The 22,010-nt window shown below is 40.7% G+C and overlaps 1 protein-coding gene and 1 long non-coding RNA gene across 6 annotated transcripts in view; one reads left to right on the plus strand and one right to left on the minus strand.

Annotated features, from left to right (window-relative positions):
- Positions 1 to 1,766, plus strand: part of LOC117754496 (ribosomal RNA processing protein 1 homolog B-like) — a 36,504-nt gene extending 34,738 nt beyond the window's left edge. For all 5 annotated transcript variants that reach the window (XM_034573369.1, XM_034573370.1, XM_034573371.1 and 2 more), the window contains one exon: positions 1,376 to 1,766. In XM_034573369.1, coding sequence (XP_034429260.1) covers positions 1,376 to 1,593 — 218 coding nt within the window. In that variant the 3' untranslated portion in view covers positions 1,594 to 1,766. The remainder of the gene's footprint in view (positions 1 to 1,375) is intronic.
- Positions 178 to 21,915, minus strand: LOC117754532. Its single transcript, XR_004612455.1, has 3 exons — positions 21,569 to 21,915; positions 13,119 to 13,124; positions 178 to 187 (listed from the first exon to the last, which is right to left on the minus strand). It is a non-coding gene; the product is annotated as an uncharacterized LOC117754532 (long non-coding RNA).
- Between the last annotated feature and the right edge of the window lie 95 nt (positions 21,916 to 22,010).

The following is a 22,010-nucleotide window of genomic DNA, read 5'->3' on the forward strand; positions in this document are numbered from 1 at the left end:
TGTACACATCTGTTATTAACATGTGGTTTTTGTGATCCGATCGCAAGCGGACACTTTTAACCGGTACCGGTGTGAATGCACTCAGATCGGATAGCGATCCGATGTGGTCTGGGCCACGTGTCCACATTCTTTTAGCAGTGTGAATGCAAATCCGTCCTGGGCCACATATGAAGGACCTTCTACTCAGCTGACGTCATCTGAGCCGCTGCAGTTTTACTATGAATTGAACACATTTTTTCTCGATTTGTTTGCAGACACCGCCCCACAATATCAACACTGATCACCACATAATGATCAATACTTTATTTATATTGGTAAAAATCTTTCTTTACAGCTGCACGAGATTCATTCAGCCTCTCCTGACTCATCTCTCTAACTCTCTTTTTCTTACTTGTGCCGACAGTCACACACAAACTGCGACATCGGGCACATCTGTAAACTCAGACTGGGTCAAAACATTATTTAGTCTTAACAAACATAAATTACGTACTTTGCATGTAAAGCGGGAAAGTGAGATCCCATCACAAGTGGTCACTGGAGACACATTCAGGACGCATTTTAATGACAGGTGCTAACACGTACGAATGTAAATACCAGGTGTGTACGGGGCCAGAGGCTGTGGGTCCAGGGTCAGTCTGGCATCCTGTGTCATGGGTCTGTTGTGATGTGCTCTAATTGGGAAAAGACGATACCAACAGAAATAATTAGGTTCGCTATGATTAACTTAATGGTACACCTTAAACAAAAATAAGATGGGGAAAAAATGTTAGTACTGTCTTTTAGCTGCAGCATGTTTGACTAAAGAGTAGGGTGAATCCTTTTCCACATTAACTCCAGACATGAGTGAAAATATTTCTCTTGACAGAGACGCGTTCTCACATGCTGGAAATACTTTTTGTTTAGGTGAGGGGGAACGGGTGGTCTGAGCGAGGATTCCTCTGTCTAAAAGCAAATTAACATGCATTTAACCAATTATTGGAAACCCTTTCCAACATTGTAACATATTTACCTTTAGTAATTGAGTTTTTGGTTGTATCACATAATCTTCATCAGTAGATGACAATTCCCTGTGTGAAAGGTGCATTATAAATAAAATTGCCTTGCCTTTATCCCAAGTCTGTCACAGATTGAACTTGAAACCCCAGCTTTTCATTTAAATCCATGTTTTTCCACTTTTGAAAATTCTAGAGCAGCAATTAAATACAACATATGAAGAGTCTATATCCTCATTGGCTGTTTCCAAGGTCAAGACTGCATTGTTTAATTTGTGATTCTTTTAAGATTTATAACTTTAGAATGAGAGTGAAAGATGTTCTAGGTAAATTGAGTAACCCCTTGTCTACTTTTTTTTAATTTTCTTTATGCCATTATGCAGAGTTTAGAAAAACGGATCGCAGCCTGCTGGTGAGTCCAGACGGGTCGTCACGAGTGCCCTTTGACCCAAAGCAGAAACCCAAGTTTGGGGTCTTAAAGTCTCCGCCCACACCAGGCTCAACCAACCTGAAAACAACCCCCAAGGTCAACAGGAAGAAGAGTTTGAATAGTCTAACAACCACACCAAAACGACGGCCTTCGGCGGCAGACTTCTTCTAAATTCACACACTGACACAGTGTAAAGATGTAATACTCAAAACGTTTTAATAATAGACTGACTGAACCAATCAGTTTTGAATATAGAGAAGTATTTTTTTTGTTTAGTGTTTAATTTTGCCGTTTTGGGTGACTTGATGTTTGAATAAAGTTGCTCATTCCAGCTTCCAGCTCAATTTGATCAAATGTTCAGCTTTTGTGTGGTGGTAGTACAATATTTCTGTCTTTTGAATGTACAACATTCTAGTTAGTCAAAAATTCTTGACCTGAAGACAATCGATGAATGAGTGTACTATTATGTGCGTATCACAGCTCAAACAATACCCTGCTAGCTGTTATGCTGGTGTACAGGGTAATAAACAGGGCTTTACTTATTCTGACTTTTAATCAACACCAAATTCTTTAAACAGTATTCGGGGACTGATATACATGTTTCGATAAATGAGAAAAGATTATAGATAAATGTTTCGATAAATGAGAAAAGATTATAGATAATTTTTAACTGCTAGAATATTTTCTACTAATTTTCATTTTATAGAAAATGATAGAAATAAATACTATATTCATATTTTGTGTTTTTATTCGTTTGATATCGTTTTTTGGGGAAGTCAGAAACAAACAATTACAATAATACAACCAAAAATTATATAATCGATAATGGGGATAAGATGATGTAGTTGGTATTCTGTTTCTATTGCATTGTAATTCAGTGCACAGTTTTTTTTATTCATATTCCACCCATTCTCTATTGACTACATGTATTAGTGTGAAAACAGAAATGATCAGTATATTACAGTACCTGCCTAATTGAAGGACAAAATGGACTTCCATTTGTTTTGGAGAACATCCATTCCATCACTGGACTTCTCTGTATTGGTTACTCTTTGATGGCTCAGCTAATGATACACTTACAATGAAGCTAGTGCTTTTGCTAACTGGCACCACACCTGATGAAACATGCACAGACAACCAAAGATGGTTGAGGGCTTTGTGGCGTGATATGACTAGGAAAATGGAAATGGAGAGGTGGAAGCAAACGTGCACAGGGTATCGAGTATTTATAGAAATTCAACAAGCTAAAATAAAAATAATGCAATGGGATTATGAAGACATGGTTATAGAGGTTAAATTTACTCAGCCTTTGTAACTGTTGCCGATTACAATATATATCCAGCAATTTAGTGGTTATATAAAACAATGATTCTCTGCCTATGGATATTTAAAAACCTTATGTTAAGTGCATTTCACTGTTTATTCCAAGCCACACCTGGTCTTCATCGGCGTGCTCCCCAACATCTGATATTAGTGATGTTCTCGATCGTGTCAGTTTTAACAAGTAAAGTGTTTGCGCTTTAGTGAGATTAGAGCAGGAATCACAGCGTGTTCTTTCTGTATGTCGGCCATAATTACCCTCTACTACGACTGAATTCTCTGGTTTTAATGAATCTCAGTAAAATGTGCATTAAGCAGATATGGTGGAACGGTTGCGTGTTTGTTCGTGCACATTTTTAATGCATTTGTGTTGAATTTGTGCATTTGGTCCCCAGCCACTACTCTCCTTGTCTCTCTGGCTTTCCCAGCTGTGTGCTGAGTATACCATTCAGTAATAATGTAATTGGACATGGTCAGCCCTCCACCGTCCCTCTATCTTTCCAAGACCATGTTCCTGTCCCAAATGTACAAAGAGGTAATTTCTAAAAAACAACTTGGCAATAAATATTGTAATGATTTGCGAAGCATGATCGTCATTTAACCAACTCACTCATAGATATGTAAGTTTGTCTCTGAATATATCCTGATCATTTTCCAAATTCTTTGATGATTTTTAGAACTTTTGGAATGGAGTTATAGGGTCTGATAAAAACAGGAGGATGTTGTTTGCATGTAATGAAAGTTTGTGGATTTGTCAAGCTCTTGTAAAACCTTTTATGCCAACGTCATTTCTTAGGGTGCATGCAAGGGGCTCAATGGCGACATCAAAAAGTAGGTGGGGGGTAGAGGGCAGCCCTGTCTTGTCCCTCTGAATAGAGGGAAATATGTAGACACAGTATTGTTGTTCCGGACTATGGTTTGAGGGTCTTTATATATTAAGAGTGAAAAGCAAATATTTATTTACAATCCTACTGCTGCTGGGGAAATAAATCATATTTAACACAAGGCGGAGATTGTTTTAAAGTTGTGTACCCCTGAGAAACCCTTTTTGGTATGCATGGATGATTCTGTATAGTACTCTTCCTAATCTGTCGGCTAGTTAGAGGACCCTAATCAAATTGCTCTGATGATTATTTGGGCCAGAGCAGTGACTGCTGTGAGGACACTATTGAATTTCCTATTTTTTGCATATTGCATATTTGGTGGCCTAAACATGCTTAACTTTAACTGAAACTTTGCACAAAATTCAGATGTACGAGAAATTTGCATGTCTAATGGTTTTCTCGCATGGGCGTGCCCAATTGACTCGATAGCGCCCCTCAAAGTGTAGCCCCTGCGGCATGTTTTACGATTCTTGATGATTCACACCAATGTACTAGAGGATTAATCAGATCGACTTCAAATTTGGTGAGTGCAATCAAAACACCTTGATGATGAAAAGTTGTGCTCTGTGTAAGATTTTGTTGAAGGGACGTATCTGTGGCGTGGCGTTGAATTTGAAAGTTTTTCTGTGAAACAGGAAGTTGTGACTTAAGTGTGCATTATCCAATCTGCACCAAACTTCACATTGATTTGATAAGAGTCCCACCCTGAAAACATCTACATGCAAATATACAGTCATAATCCCTACTGGTATCAAGAAATGACATGTTTTATACTATTATATACTCATCCTAGCTGGTTAACCACATACAGCTGAAATTTGGTTGGAAGACCCTTTAGACGTGGTTGATGATAGTTATGATTCTTGTGCGTTTTCGTTTAACGCTGTTGCCCTGTTAAAATGCCAAATGATGTTTAGTTTTGCAATTTTAGGAGGCTAAACATGCTTGAAGTCACAAAACACACCACACGTCGGAAATGTCAAACATTTACTCCCAATATGGGTCGATAGCACCTTCAAAATTTCAACGAAGCAGTCCCGGTGGCATGTTTTACCAACATGTATGAAAATGGTAGGTATATGTACCATGTCCAGACTTTTAAAATGGCCTCTTCGACCCACACCCTAAACCCAACAAGAAGTCAGCCATTTTGGATGTAATGTTCAGTTTTTGCTTGTTTTTTGCCATTTCCAAGCATTTTACTTAAACAAATTTCTCCTAGAGGATTAATCGGCTTCATATTGGGTCATTGTAATATAAACACCTTCAAGATGAAAAGTTGCACGCCGTCAAAGTTTGACATTTCGCCTTGAAACAGGAAGTTCTTCCAACTCGACTTTATATTGTCCAATCTGCACCAATGATTAATACATATTTAACTCTTTAATTGGGGATCTGATTGAGTATCGAATGTATCTTGGTTCAAGTGCCAATACCATGCTAAATAGGTTTTTCAAGTTTAAACAGCATGAGGTTAATTTAGGAGTAGGCTACAGGTGATGTGTGAAAAGAAACAATGCCCCCATGAAATGTATTTTTCTTTATATTGCTGTTGCTGTTCTCCACATAATTTTAGCTTTAAGTTTGTTAATCTGATTGTTCACAGATTCTTTCTAACGTTAGTAGATAGGTGCCTATGTGTGTTCTTCAGGAATTCAAAATGGTTGATGCACCTGCAGTTGACTCCGTTTGGCGGAGTGGACAGGGAAATTGTAAGGGGGTGGGCCATGGAGCTCCTTTCTTTTTTTCTTTTCTGTGTGTGTGGGTCGCTACTCTAAATGTCACAGTTACACAATTGTGTATGATATGGATCACAGTACTGTAAACTTGGATATGGGACATGCAGTGAGAATGATTTCCTGGAACGTGGGGAGAGTTAATTGTTCTGTAAACAAAAAAATGTCTAACCTAAAATATCGTAAATCAGACATTATTTTCCTACAAGAGATTCATTTACGCAATATTGATCATCAACGACTGAACCGACCCTGGATAAGTTCAGTCTTTCACTCTAAATTTGATATTAAAACACGGGGAATAGCTATATTGATAAAGAAAATTTCCCTTTTAATCATACCGAAGCAGTTCATGACGATAATGGGCGCTGTGTAATTGTGGCAAGCACTTAAATAACATGGGAAGTTGGCAATTGTATATGCCCCTAACCACCACAACAAGCATTTCATGAAGAAGCTCCTGTCCTCAATAGCCAAGCTACATTCTTGCTACTTGATAATTGGGGGGATATAATCACTCTAATAGACCCCATTTTTAGACAAAGCAAACCCGAAAGTCGTAAACCCAGTCCAAAATGGCACCGACTATCACAATTCATGGCTCAGTATGGCTATATCGACCCCTGGCGATCTCTCACATGTAAACAAGCATCACTCTCTCATAGATTATTTTATCATAGACAAAACACTTCTTCGATCAGTGACCTCTGTTTTGGTAAGGGTAAATTCAGTCCATTTTCCTTTAGCTTTGGACCTTGATTTCTAATCCCAGCCTAAAGAATTCCGTTCCTGGAAATTTGATCCTACGCTGGTATCAGACTCTCAATTTTGCATTTGTATCACTCAATCTATAGATTTGTTTCTAGAAAACAACCAAACTAGCGATACCAGCCCCAGTTTACTCTGGGAGACTCAAGGCAGTCCCCAGAGGCAAGATAATTTCATATTCTGCACATATTAACAGGATGAGCCGAGACAAGGAAAAAGGTCTATTAAATTCATTATCAGATCTTGATAAACGATAACAAATACTGTTAAGGAGTGTGAATAGACGGCACTCCGCTGCATAAAAAAATCCCCTTCAAAATAAAAGCACAGGATTTTTTTCTTAACTCCAGTTAAAGAACTGGTTAGATCTGGCTTTTAGTCATAGGGCATATGACCTATGTACAGACTTCTTTTTGAACTCTAGTTGCCCTTACTCACAATGGGCCCCCTCCCTTTCTTATGCTGCTGCAGCTGTAGTTTTACATTTTATTTATTTTTGTATGGGAAACCCCTGCAATCCGTTTCATTAGGTATAATATAAAGCATTGTTTGATAGCATCATCTGTTGTTGAGTTTTCTGTGGCAAGACACCAAGCACCAACGCATAGTTTTTCTTCAAAAAGAGGACACCGCTACGCCCCCAAGGTAAGTTCCAGCACATTTACACCATGGCAACATAACTGACGACCTTAGGGCACACACCTCATCTTAGGGTAGAGAAGTGCTGCAGGGACCTCTTCCCCCGATGTCGATCCAGGTGGTTCGGGCCTGGTTTGTATAGGCCTTTTTATAGCTGTTGAGAGGGTTTTTTAGGCAAGGGTTTTCTGTACAGTCTTCTTCTAGTCGGAGATTACCAGGGACAGGCTGTGAGTCATTCTGACGCCCGCATCGGAGACAGCCCTGTGAACCGGTGTCACAGGGTGCCTCCTAAGGGGATCTGAGTGGACTCACAGAGGCCAGTGAAGAGTATCACAGAAGAGGGACGTCTACGCCCCTCTTCCCTTCCTGCGTCCGTACGCCTCGTTGCTCATACGTTGCCTCATGTCGATGACGAGGCCAGTGAGCGAGGACGGGTGCACAGGGGTCCACGGTAGCAACCGGACAGGACAGAGAAAATTAGCCGACCAAGAGGTAGATTTTCTCCTCTCCTCCTCAAGGGCTACGGGCCTGCTAAACATAGTCCAAGAAGTCTGTGAGTGCCACAGGCGGCAGATTAATGAACGTGCCGTCGCCGGCGGGATAGCCTCAGCTCTGAGGGCAGCCCGTCTTGTTATATTCCTGAAAGCGACACCACTCGCGAAAGACTCGGTTTGTGCCAAAATCCAGGCTCCGCTGGATGACAGCTTCTCGTATGGCCTTCTGTCCGTCCGACGGAGTCCAGATCACGCGTCCAATCCCATCCTCGTCGCCAAGTTTGTGGAGGGAATTTGCTTTCCTAAGTTTACAAGCCCTGCGTATTTGATCAAACAGTTCATTGGTTCATCCAACTCACAGCACACAAACATTTCCCCGGTATTACACCCAAGCAAATATTCGTAGTAGAGCTTAATCCTGATTCAGGCTATTTTAACTGAACTCACTGAGTATACAGTATATCCAGGTCAAACAGTTAGATCTAAAAAATGTCATTACAGGACGTGCAAAGACATTTTGGGGCCAGGGGCTCAAGTGAGAAAAAGTGCACTTCTCATAATTATAAAAAAAAATGTTTTTAAACAAAAAGATAAATATAGTAGCACATCTCTGACTTACTTACTAATTTATATTGATACCCTCACACAATTGTTAAATAGTCAACAGTTCACACAGAGACAATGGTGTTGTGCAATAATGCATTAAACGTGATACCATAAAATGGTGTGCCTTTCGGCATTCAATAAATTTCGTTATCAAAATAAAATATTGAATATTAATATTAAAAATATTAATATTAAATAATAACTTTAATTGATGAAAGTTACCTCGGGGCACCACCCTTCAAAGGAAGGGAAAAGATAGCCAATTTATTGATTAAGTCTCATAAAAGTACTAACTACAAATTTGGAACTCTGATTAACAATTAAATTAATAACTATAACCAAAATTACCATATAGATAGCTAGCTAAGTTGAAGGATATAGAGTTCTTGACAGTGTAGAGGTTGGCAAAATTCAATTATGCAACATTAATGAAAAAACATTTCTGAAAGAAAAACATTTATTATGAAGGTAATAAAGTATAAAAACACAAATTACTAACGGTGTACTTACTAAATAAAGATATGTATGTGAGTATGCGTGTGTGTGTGTCTGTGTGAGTCAGCGTGCTTCCAAAATGGCGGCTGGCCACTCTAAAGATAACGGACTCCCCCCCTTTGGAATGTTTATGACATGTAGAGAGATGGGTGCTGAGTTATGCGTGTGTCTGTGTGTGTGTTGGTGCCAAATTAGAGAAAGTTACTAGATGCATGCAAGGAAAGACTGAAGAGCATAACTAACATTAACTTTCAAATAACTTGTAACCAAAATATCACAGCAACACAAATCAAGCTTATAAACATCACAAGGAATCGAATAAACAGTCTTTGATTAGCCTAGTGTAATTATTAAGCCCAGTTGTGTTACCCGTCCAAGGAAAGGGAAAAAAGGTTGATGTGCTGTTCGAAGTTCTGTGAAGTCGTCTTGCTGGTTTTGTGGCTCCTGCCTTTGTAGTTCTGCTGTGCGGTACAGCTCAGTTGCTGTTTGAAGTTCTCCGTCAGGACATCGCGTCGCTGCTTGAAGGTTGGTAGAGCTTGGATTGGAGGAGGTTTCCTTGTTGAGGTGAGTGGAAGCTGCACCTCTCCTCCATTGAGGGTTTCGTGAAAAGATGAGTCGAAAAGAGGCTGGACACCCTTCTCCTCTCGTGGGGTGCAGAAAGAAGCTGGACACCCTTCTCCTGTTGAGGGTGGCGTAGAAAGAGATAGAAGAGGGGGAGAACAGGGCTTATATTGGCCCGGCGACCTCATAGGTCATGGGGCCCAGAGTGACCAATAGTGGTTGACTCTTGTGTCTCCGGTCGGTTTTCACACCTCTGTGTGACGTTGAGGCACCCTGGGAGACTGAGTTCTGGAGGGTCTGGTTTTCTCCAGAACAAAGGACATGCAGCCATAGGCTTTTGACTACACATGTAGGCCGAACTGTAGTTCACAAATACCAGGTCCCAACAATGGTCTTCTTTAGTATTCACTAGGTTTATTACAGGCAACAACAAAGAAAACTATGCCACAATGTGCATGTTTTCTATGCTACTAAAATAATTTGTCTTTTTTTGGTGGTATTGAAATACATTACATAACACTTCAAAATCAAAGTCAAAGATTTTCACATAACACTGAGGCTGTTCCCTACTAAAATAAGCGAACCAACCTACCCTCCAAACTACAAAGTAGGCCTATGTTTAGTTGCAAGAATTAGGCTTAATGAATTCTGCTCTCCTCTCCGACTCAATTTGTTAATTTTACTCGAAAAAACACTGCATTGAGAAAATGCAAAAATACAGCAACTTTATTGTTTATTGTTAAATAACTTTTTGTATAGTAGACTATAGAGACTAAGCCCCAATCCCATTTCACCCCTTCTCCCTACCCCTTGTTTTCGAGGGTTATCCTGCCCCTTGAAACGGAGTGGCAGTGGTTGAAATCTTCCCTTACGAATTGGGAAAGCCCTTTTTAAGAAGTCGTTGCAAGGAACTGTTACGTCATCAGTAGTCGTCGCGAGAACCTGATATGTCATCAATAGTCTTAGATGTAAATAGACACGACAAAAAGTTTTGCCAGGGATGTCATTGTAATAACATTGCTGAGATCTTAAATAAACCATCACTATTGCTTGCAGATACTAAAGTGACAAACCTATAATAGCTCAATAACATCTGTGCTAATGCAGGTGAATCAAATTACCAGGTGAATCAAATTACCAGGTAAATGCTCAGGACATGTCTTTTCTGCTTTCCCTCCATACTGTGGCAATAATGGTATATAGCACAATGGCATTTGCCAATTCATCAAATGGAAATTAAAAAGCTTGGATGCCCTGCATTATTTCACGTATAAATAAAAGGCACACTGCATCAGGCTACTAGCAGTGGTCTGTAGGAAACCCTGCCAGGATGCATTATTAGAGGAGCAATTAACTTTCAGAATTCTGATTCTGAAAGTTCATTAACCTTGCTGCTATACGCTAGTTAAATTAATTACATCATATATCTTCAGAGAGGGGAGATGCGACATGGAATTATGTCAAAATACGGGATTATCGTGCATAAATCAGCAATAATGATGTAACGTTAGCATGCTAGCTACCGAGAGATCGGCAGGTGTAATGGTAGCAATTTATTGTAAGGTTGTTGTGAAAAAAATCACTATAATACATTGAAACGATATTAAACTAAGATATTGCAATTATTATAATAATTTTCAAATCCTTATTAATGGAGAAAATGCTGCATTTGTGGGTCTCTCAGGTCGCTTTTGTAGCTTTTTGCCGGTGATATGCAAGGCATTCTGGGAAATTTTGACAGCCCTTCACTGCACGAAAAGCCAAATTTTCGCCTGAATTTGCATTTGTAAAGATCACAGTTTTGTCACAGGAGCAGGGGGGTCAACTGCCAAGCTCCTCAGGCTTGTAAAACTCCCCGAAACTGGAACCCCACGTCAATTCCCGGCAGTTCCTGGCAGTTTTCTGTGCTGCCTGTAGATTCCTGTGAACAGTCGTTAACCTGAAATTCCACTGACACAAATTCTTCTTTTCATGCAGTGCTTGGTTTGAAGTGTTGGTCTGAAAAATCTCAGTTTCGAGGGCTGTACAGCCCTGACACTTGCTCCTACCCCTCCATCCCAACAAGAGTCAGGACACCCTACTCCTAAACGCGAACGCACAAAACAGAGGGGTACGGCTAAAGGGTAGGGAGAAGGGATCAAATGGGATTGGGCCTAAATCTAATCTCCCGACCTGATATTTATATTTCTTATTCAATCAATATATTTGTTTGACAGGGAGGCTGTGCACAAACAGGAATATAATATTAATTTATGGTAAAAAAAAAAAGCACCCCAGGAGGGCACTTTCTCTCGAGGAAGAAATAGGGCCGGGGCTTGTCTATGTGTGCAAATGCCTGACTGCCTAACGAGAATCTAACTAAAGCAACCCTCTAGTCTTCAGGTGCTATTGTGGTGGGTATTTACGCACTAAATCCCCCAAGCCCACACTACTGAGCCCCAGCCTAACAGGGACACTCACCTGACCTAAATGCCACCATAAATCACTTGCATAGAACAGCACCACAGAGACTCGCCCTCATTGCGAGGGACACACGCTTTACTGAAACAAGTCAACTCATAATAGTGTATAACAGCCTACTTACCGGACTCATAACCTCTCCCAAACAACCAAATTATGCCGTTCATTCACAATTTGTGTCTGCTGTGTAATTAAATTGATTTAGTCTTAAAATAATTATATTCCTTTGAAGTTGTGTAATTGTATTACTTTGAAGTAATTTTATGATCATTGTATTGCTTTGAATTGTGCTGTCTAACAAAACTGCATTACTCTGAAGTTGTGGTATGTATTACTTAGAAACGTGTATCATCCTGTCTTCATTGTATTACTTGTTGTCATTTTAATGTGGCGTGCTTACATCTCCATTCAATCTGATCAAACGGCCATTCTGCATCTTGCAAAATAACTACAGGCTACAGATGTATTAGAGAGGATATATGCCTGCCCAGCTTAGTGGCCAGCATTTTTGCTACCACTTTCTGATCATAGTCTAGTAGACTGAGGGGTCTACTAGACTAGTAGACCCCTCAGAATATTCAGATCCATGCCAATGGATCTGAATATTCATTCGGTTTCTTAAGTAGTAGACAAATATTGGCCTCATAAAAGGACTGTGGAAATATCTCATGGGCTATTGAATGTTTAATCATTCTAAATAGCAGGGGGGCAATGAAGTCACTGTATATTCTGCACCAAACCTATCTGGCCCTGCAGCCTTACCGCTTGGAATTGATTTTATTGCCTCTTTAATTTCACAAACTGTAAAAGTAGAATAAAGATCAAGCTTAGCAGAGTCACTTATTTTAGGTAATTCAAAAGAATCCAGGAATTTCTCGATAGCCTCATCAGATGCATTACAGCTTGAAGTGTATAACTTTGTATGTAGCTCTCTAAAATAGTCATCTATATCACGAGGATTAGTTAAAGTTTCCCCAGTGGAAGACTTAAAGTCAGTTAATAAATTGTAAACCTTCTGAAAAAAGTCAGGCTCATCAATATTAGGTCCATAAATATTAAGACAAGTGATATAGGAATATTATTAATGCTTCCTGAGACAATCAGATATCGACCAGAAGGGTCGGTATTTAGGAGACATAATTGAAACGGCACCAATTTCTTAAACAAAATAGCTTCAATAATCTTGACGAGCAGCTTCCAACATATTCCTTTTTTTATTTATTTTGGATGGAATTTGAGGCAATGTTCTTTTTCCTGCCTAGCTCCACCCAGCTTATGCTCGGGCCCAGTCCTGTGGCTGTTCAGGTGGCCAAGCGGAGTAAAGAAGAAGCCAGCCAGCCCGTCACCACCAAGATAGCAAGGCCCACATCACAGCCAGGGGAGAGAACCCTGCAGACCGGCGACACATCCAAAGGTAGATGGAGGTGGAGCTTGAAGCAGGGCACAGGAGACCGAGCGTCTCAATAAGCTGCCGAAGGTGTTCATGTTCACCACAGACAGCATAATCATCCCAAGCCTGGACCAGGAGCGCACAAGGTACATCTGGAGCACACAGATGACACACATGTCCTGTATCCAGGTACATCTGCTTCACCTCTGACAGTTTGAAGTTGGATTTTAAAGTTTCATCTCGTAAGAGAACTAAACTCTAACGTCCTGTCATCACCACATCCGGGATCCACCTGACGTCCCACTCTACACCAGGACAGGCCAGGTGACCAAGGGTGAGGCACCTCTCTCTGTTGCAGCAGGACAGTGAGGGTTGTCCGGCACACGAGCTGGTCCCTGGTTTTAAGGGCACTCTCTTTGGTGAGACTCTTCTGTATTCACAGTTTATTCACTGATTCAGACCTTTATCATCCTCACAAGCTGCTGATGCATCATTATCATGTCTAATGTTTAAAAATATTTTTTTTCTGTTCACTCTCCAGGAACAAAAGTTTCACAACCAGGCAGGAATTCACCACACTGGTGGGTGGCATCCCCACAATACGTCCCCCTGCTCAGGCTGCGTCACTGTCCTGTCTCTAATTGGTCGAGATTTCATGGGTCCAACTTAAAACTTCACATTGTTGTTTCTAGTTGATGTGGAGGACAGGTAAAAAGTTTCACTTTTCAGTTGAAAAAGGCGCTTGTTTGTAAGCCGGGAAAGGGCTCGAGACTAGACTAAAAGACTAGAAAAGATCTACATAAACACAGACCATTTACCATTTCATTTTATTCAAATAGAGCAGTGTCATGTGTGTTGTCTTGTATTTACAATCACTTTACAATTATGAAAGACTATTATTAGGTCCCGAGCAGGACAGTGGAAGGACCATAATTGTTTTTGCTGTGATTCTTCTTCTTCTTACAAATGAATAACCTTTTTGGGGGGCTTAACATACTCGAAAACTCACCAAATATCGCGGGCGGGTCAGGTCTGGTGAAAATGTACGTATTTTAATGTAACGTGCTTGAGAAAGTGCATCCAAAAATGGCTCAATAGCGCCCCCTACAATTTACAATTGTAGGGCCCCCCCACAAGAGATTATGTGTTTGTGTGTGTCTGTTTGTTTAGACACAACTGGATTAAGTACATAATTAAAGATGGGGAAATTTCATCATGTGGGGAGAACAGCGGGGAAATCGAAAGTATGGGATGCATATTTAAATATTTATATAATATATAATATATCACTTATATCGATTTTCAGTGTGTTTTCCGGCCCGATTTGCTCGCGGCGAGCGAAAAAAATAGAACAGACCCCGAAACCATCCCTGCAGATCCCGAGCCGGCCACGGCGCTTCCCAGTGCTTCCCGGCCCTACGCTGCCGGTGCGAACAGCCCAATTATTTAACATGGGCGCGGAAAGGAGGCGGACAGCTTTTCGTGGCGCTTCGCGGTGCTTCTACCTCCGGTGCGTCCCGGGGTTAGAGGATGATGGTGTGACGTTAATGCATTGGTTTACATTGCATGTGTCACGTCATGATAAATCAGTCTCTTGTGCCGCCCTCTCAGCATTTTGCGCCCTAGGCAACCGCCTATGTCGCCTATGCCAGGAGCCGCCCCTGCTCCCTGTACAGTGTTATCCATGAACAATTATATTTTTCATGAACAATGAACTGAACGAATCAGTTTTCATATGATGAACGTGAACGTGAGTGACGTTCACTTTCGCTGGAGTGAACGTGGTGAACTCCTGACATTTTTTAAATCATCATCGTATCAGGCCATAATGTGAAATACCAGGAGCGATAGAATATGTGTGTGTGGGTGCTCCCAGACAGCGCACACACACACAGGCCCCGAGGCTCCGCCCCCAGTCACTCGCTCAGAGTAACACACACGCAGTGAGATCAGAGCTTGTTCACGTGAAGCAGACGGTCAGTGATTTTTGTAGAAGAACAGTGGTTAACTTCACTGGTTTAAATCATAGACTGTACATAAAGATGGATGTAGTGTCCGTTACGTCACCCGTTGGTTTTCTGAAGACTCTCAGTGGGCGTTTCACGCAGCGCCATCTTGCCTGACTCCTCCAAGTTCCTGGCTAACCCATAAATAGGCAAAGAGGAGGAGCGTGAGTGGAGCTGAGGTGGGCTGGGTGACGACTGACAACTGAGCCACGCCCACAGAGCTCAACGTTACCTAGTTAGCTCAGGCTAAGGAGCTAGGCTACATGCTACCCGCTGCTGCTAACTGGCTAGTGCAGCGGTGTTGTTGCTTCAGGATGGCCGCGGCCGTCACAACGAACTTAGCAAGAGGTTAGTTACCCTGAAACTATACAACAACAAAACCTATTGATTTATCTATTATCATGATCATGCTGCATATGCTTACATGCCTCAAGTCGTTTTTAATATGTAATTGTGTTAATTTACCGTTTATTTAACACGTCTAGTGAACAAATTGAAGCCAGTTAACTACCTCAGTCTAAGTTTTCACATCACTTTAGTATAGAGTTGTGTGTTTAGTTGTCACTTGATTGTAATTATAAGTTAATATTTATAAGCTACACATGTAAGTTGCATGTGATAGTAACTATGTGTCACAAATGTTCTGATACAGGCTCGTATAACCACCATTACTATTACCACCTCGTTTATTTAGCCTGTTATGGAATTTACAGTGAATTATACAGTTTAGATATGATTATAATCTCTACACACTACTGTTGTAAACAGTTCTCATATTTATTATATATGTATCTGTTTTCACACTGAGGGAAGTCAAGGGATTAGATGTGGACTGCTATCTACAGCACTGTGAGAGATTATTATGTTGAATATTACAGATGAGGTACAAAGACATTTTATATATTTGTACAATGTTTATTTCTTTCAGTACATCAGTTCTGGCCGAAATATGTGGTGCTGCCACCTGCTGACCACAGAATAAACTGTAAGTACCAGTCTTGGCTGCTTAACACAGCTGAAATTACATGTGTCAAAAGTATTGTAATTATTATTAATTGTATTGTATTGTACAAGTATTTACATTTATTTTCATTACATGAAGCACTGCAGCACCTGATTTCCTCAGCATCCACTGTGGCAGCAGCAACATGGTGGACATCGGGAGCTTCAGGCTGGTCAACATGACGATCTGCACCAGCTTCATCTGCACAACACTTCATGTTAACTAAAGATGGCCTGCAACTGTTTAGAGTTGGCAGTCATTGCTAGGTGTCATAGATAATATTGAACACTGTTATCAAAACAGTGTTCATCTTTTACTTTCTGATTTGATACACTTTAGATAAAAACAGTGTTTTTTTCCCCTCTTCTTTGCCAAAAGAGACAGAACACGGTCAGCACAGCTGTGTCCTTCAGGCTCGTCCGTCCCTAATAAAATGACAGGAAACATAAAAGTATGGCATTATTGCAGAGGAAGTGTTACTTATAAACAAAGTTTGTGTCCTTATCTTCTGTGGATTTTCAACTATGTTTTTGAATATGGTTTTGGATTAAACAGTGAATGTGCAGTATGGAGTTCTTACACATTAAAATTGTATTATATTAGTGCAGTGGTCACCAACCTTTTCGAGCCCAAGATCACTTTTTAATTTCAAACGTAAGCCGAGATCTACCACCCTGATATCTTCAAAGAAACCCACTTAGGAGGGTGAAATTTATTAGTTTTTGCAATTTCTGTTAAAGGCTGAATGTACGAGCATAAATATACACAAAGAAAGGCAGTTATGCAACTTTATCTATTCAATGAACAATATTCACATTAATATCAATTCATATTTACAGCATCTGTTCAGTGCACAATATTTAGCTTCAGTTCAACAATACGTACTGCAGAGGAGCTGCTACTGCAGCACAATGTTTTTTTACATGGGCTTTGACTTGAATATGACCATAAATGTGACTATTTCCTTGTATTAAAGTAGTCCCTTGTATGAAGTCTTGCATATTCTGCTCCTGCAAATATTTAACAATAAAATCTTTTTAAACAAAAGAATGGATTCCGTCTACAGAAACGCTGGAGTGCTTTTATTTTGAAACACCTACACAAAGTGTTGCAACCATTTATGTTTGTGACATTATTTCAACAGATAAACATAAAACTCAACTGAAAGATAATTTTCTCTGGCGCTGCGTTTGTTCTTCTGTGAAACCAAATGTTTATCTGTATCCATATTAAACAATTTAAATTCAACGTTACTCTACCGTACAGCCGCAATAATAAGGTCCAGCTCAACGAGTTTCACACTGCAGCAGCTGCACTAACATTATTTCTGAAACAATAATCTAATATGACATTAATACTGAAGTTACTCACATTAACGTAGTCAAGCCAAATAGGTTGGCGAGCAAAACAACTTTACATAACGTTAGACAACTTACTTGGGGGAGCTTATTCTCCAGACACACACAGTCGTGTCGGTTTAACAGCTCCCGTTAGCATCGCCATTACTGCTGGTATCTTGCCTGGAGGCTAGCGGAGCTAAGCTAACAAGCCAGGTACAGAGACACCGATACCTGCTCATCACTACTATTGTCGCGTTCTTTTTTCCTTAGGTAGAGAGGGTAGAGTCGGTCTGGTTCAAAAAAGTATTTATTTAGAAGCAATGAACAGCTACTACATAGCTATGGGCACTCAACGTACAGCCCCAAGCCGCCTAATACCGCCGGGGAAGTCAAGAGTCGCCCCGAGCGGACGGTGGGTGCAATATTTATAATAATAGGTAGAACTTCAGCAGGAGGGGGAGTCACGTGGCTAGTGCACAGGCTGGTCCCAGCCTCAAGGCACTGGAATTCGCCAATGATGAGGAGCCGCTCCCAGTTTCGTCCCTCCTTTGACAGTAGCTGGGACAAATCTTCACATTCTGACAGTGTTTGGTTTGGTGTTTTAAAACAAGCCTTGAATCGGCTGACAGCTTGTGAGCTTTCAGTATGGCATGCACATTTTCCTATCTGTCCTTCAGACCCTAGTGGCCGCTGCTTGAATTCTTCCTAAGGGTATGTCACAGTTTTTTAAGAAAACAGTGCATTCATGTATGTGTGATGTTTGAAATAAAGCTAATGGAGTTTATGCTGTAATATAGTAAGTTAGGTATGAGAACAAGTTAAAGTACAGTGTATTGTCTGCCACAGATGTACAGTCTTCTCAAACAGGCATTATCAGACAGGTGCAAGACTGAACTGCGATGTGACGCACACACACACACAACAATCAACTTCAAGATTAAAACCAGCCAGCAACGGCTACTATCAGTCACTATGTGAAGGCCACACATTATCCCACATATTCAGCCCAAACTGCCCCTGCCCCCACCCCTGTCCAACATACTGCACTTGTTTAGAGTTCAGTTTCATTGCCATCTTCACAGACACATATTCAAAGAAAAACATAGATTTTAGTCTTAACAAATATTCAAAGGAAAACATAGATTTTAGTCTGAACAAATATTCAAAGGAAAACCTAGATTTTAGTCTTAACACTATCCATAGACTGTATATAAAACACACAAATAAAATACTGCATTTTACATACCACAGAAACTGGACAACACACGTCTTCGACTTCTCCGTCAGGACAACCAACAAACCGTATTATTCATCCGATATGTGACTGAAAACCTCTCCACAGACTCAGGCCGTGTTCAGTGACGGGGATTAGCCTGTGAGCTCAGGTGAAGCCGAGCAGGCAACTGGCTAGAAGCTGGAGTGCTCAATGGGAATTGACTCCTTCTTGGAGCCAGCCTCAAGTGGCCACTCAGTGAACTGCAGCTTTTTCCACTTTTCCACCCATTGGCCTCACCGCTCAGCCCGGGTTGTTGCCGCTTGAGATAAAACAGCAGTAGCGGACAGGCTGCACGTGTGAACAACAGACAACCAACACACAGCTGATCTGCGGCAACCGCAGTCAGTGAGTCCAGAGAGTAGGTTCCTCATTTACTTACCGAACAGTGTGAAGTTAAATCCGTGGTCCAAGGCAGTTTTCACAAGTCAAGGATGCTCTCTGTCTCTGCTTCGCTCTGTGTGTACCTGTGTCCGATGATGGGGGGGCTAATTTACCGAAATTCACTCCTGAGGTGTCACAGCAGGTTCAAAGTTTAGAGTGGAAAGTAAAGAGTTATTACATTTACACTTAGAGATTTTATTTAAAGACACTTCCTTTGACACTCCGTTTTGACACCAACTATTTACCAACTGAGATTTAAATATAAGAGTTTTGCCACTGTCCTAATTAACTCAAATTTGATCAACACCGAAAATGTAACTCTTAGGAATTCACTGTGTATTCTCGGATCACAATATTGATTTATTGTCTCTAACTGAGACCTGGCTGCATCCTGAAGAATATGTCAGCCGAAATTAATCTAGTCCCCCAGTCATATTAATACACACACTCCCCGAAACACCGGCCGAGGAGGTGAAGTTGCTACTATTTTTAACTCCAGTCTATCAATTAATATTTGCTGTAGTTTACCGTGCTCCTGGGTCTTATTCTGAATTTTTAATGAAATTCCCTGAGTTTTATCAAACCTAGTCCTAAAAACAGATAAAGTTATTATTGTCGGTGACTTTAATATTCGTGTTGACAATAATAATGATAGCCTTAGTGTTGCATTTATTTCAGTACTAGACTCAATTGGTTTCAGTCAGTGTGTACACCAACCTACTCATTGTTGTAACCACACACTCTACCTTGTACTAACATACGGTGTCAAAATTGAACATCTAATAGTACTTCCACATAATCCGGATCTATCAGACCATAATTTAATAACCTTCGATTTATCATTATCAGACTACATGCCATTAATGAAAAACTCCTTTTCTAGATGTCTACCTGATAGTGCTGTAGCTAAATTTAAGGAAATAATTAATTTAACTCCATATTGTCCGTCAAAATATAACCAACAAATTTTTTAAAAACCCTCGCTCCACTGAGATTGACCATCTTGTTAGCAGCTCTGTAAACTCATTATGATTAGACCCTCTAAAAAAGAAGTGTATAAAACATAGTAAATCAGCTCCCTGGTACAATTCCAATACACATGAATTAAAACAAGCGTCAAGAAAACTAGAAAGGAAGTGGCGCTCCAACAACTGTGTTGAAAATCACCTAGCCTGGAAAGATAGTGTTAAAGCATATAAGAAGCACTAGACGAAAAGACGAATTTTCGTCACTGCAAACGCCTGCAAACTTGCCTAATTCCTGGCAGTTATTACCCGTTTACAGGAGGCGAATTCCGCGTTGGCACGTGACACAAACGGGCAGAAACATACCCCCGCTTTCGCAGTGGTAAGGGCTGGGGTAGGGGGAGTGCCGCCGTGGAGTCGCGGAGCGAAGGTGTGATCTAATTAGCATATGAATCGCAGCGAAATCGCTTGTTAGAACTTATCTCACTTCACCATTGGATGAAACCACAGACCTTTGAAACGAAAAGTCACTTGTGATTGGCTGGTAGATCTGTTGCTATTGGTCACCCTGGGTCATTATAATACACACGTGGGTAAACCCCTCCCACACAATATTAATAATAATAATAATGGATATATAGTTATTATTACTAATAATTTATATATGAATATATATTATATATTTATTATTAATTAATATATATTATTAATTATTAGTAAGCCTTTACCAAAAGAACTGCAGTTACTGAAGACTATACATTCATTCATGTGATGCTTGATGTTATATGTTGAACATATTGTAGAGGGAAAAAAACATTAACAAGGTATATGTTGAGTCAAAGCTTTATTTACATACAGCACAAATAATGTAAAAACACAACTGGCCTAGCCAGTGAAAAACTAATCAGGTGAAGCTTGAAATGTCTCTTTGCTGCCTCTGGGTCATAAGTTCTTGGTGGGACTCTGTCCGAATCTGCTCCAGTGTATAGACGTCTATGATGTGTAGCTGTGAGATTCAGTGTAGCTTCCAGTCTTATTTGAAGTGTGGCACACAGGTCGGTGAGCTCCTGGCTGTGGAAGGATGGATCCATGTCATCTGTCCCGCTTCAATCAGCTGTTAACACAAGCAGTACAATTAGCACAGTTCAATGACAACATACACCTATACATGTAACTGAAATATGATCTAATGAATCTAATCTTACCCTCTTTCTTCTCTGTCGACTCCTGAACTTCTCAATGCTGCTGCAAGAGCTGCAAGGTCCGGTTGGATGTACCGGAGGTTCCTTCATACTGGCTCATAGTACGTCTTAGTACATCATAGTACAGGCAGCTGGAAAACAACATGAGTAACATGAGTATATTATTAATAAACGGAAATAGCCTCGCTACATCACTGTTGGAAGATCCACAGTAAAAAAACACATTTACTAAACAGTTACTTACAGACAATGGCGTCATTTTCCACACTGCAAATCCGGACTTGCGTCTCGAGTCTTGCGACTCTAGTCTTTGGCCGAGACTAGAGTCTCGGCCAAATGTGCAGTGACTGCCTCGTTGTGTGTGTGGGGGGGCTCAGGCTGTGAAAACACAATGATGAAATGGATCAGATAAAGTAAACTTAGAGAATGTATTTTATACAGCACAGCGCGTATCTTCTTTAATCTTACCCTCGCTCCGCTTCGTGGCGCCGGCCATTTGCCTCAGAGGTGTGAAGAGACGGGCAGTTTCCTGTAAAATACAACAGGACAAAAAGTCACGTTTATGAAAAAACTTAACGAGAACAAACTCTTAAGTTTAAGCAGTTCGTACATATTTAAACATGCACTCTTCTTCTTTTAGCAACTTTCTCGCTAATCCCACAGTTGTTAACACGCTATTCAGATCTAAGAGTTAGCTTAGCAGTTAGCAATGGCTTCTCTCTGTAGCTTAGCTCTTACCGTAATTTTGGGATTGTGAGCCCGTCTTCTCCGCCTCGACTCGTCCACACTGGGCCCGCGGCTTTACTTTCCAACACACTCATCCTCTCCTCCGGGGAAACAGTGTCGTGTCGACTTCAGCAAGTGTTTTACCCCGAAAACAGAGTCACTCGTCGGACCACGCAAAACACAAGCCGGTAGTTTCTTGTCTGCGGGAGACAGACGCTTCATTCACGAGGCTGGATTGGACCAGCCCTCCCACGTTGACGTTAACGACTGACGTGGCATGAAGCTGAGTGTGACGTTTTCAGAGTAAAACTTCACAAATGACCTTTTCACTTTTGA

Source organism: Hippoglossus hippoglossus, chromosome 21 (assembly GCF_009819705.1).
Source record: "Hippoglossus hippoglossus isolate fHipHip1 chromosome 21, fHipHip1.pri, whole genome shotgun sequence".
Lineage (NCBI taxonomy): Eukaryota > Metazoa > Chordata > Actinopteri > Pleuronectiformes > Pleuronectidae > Hippoglossus > Hippoglossus hippoglossus.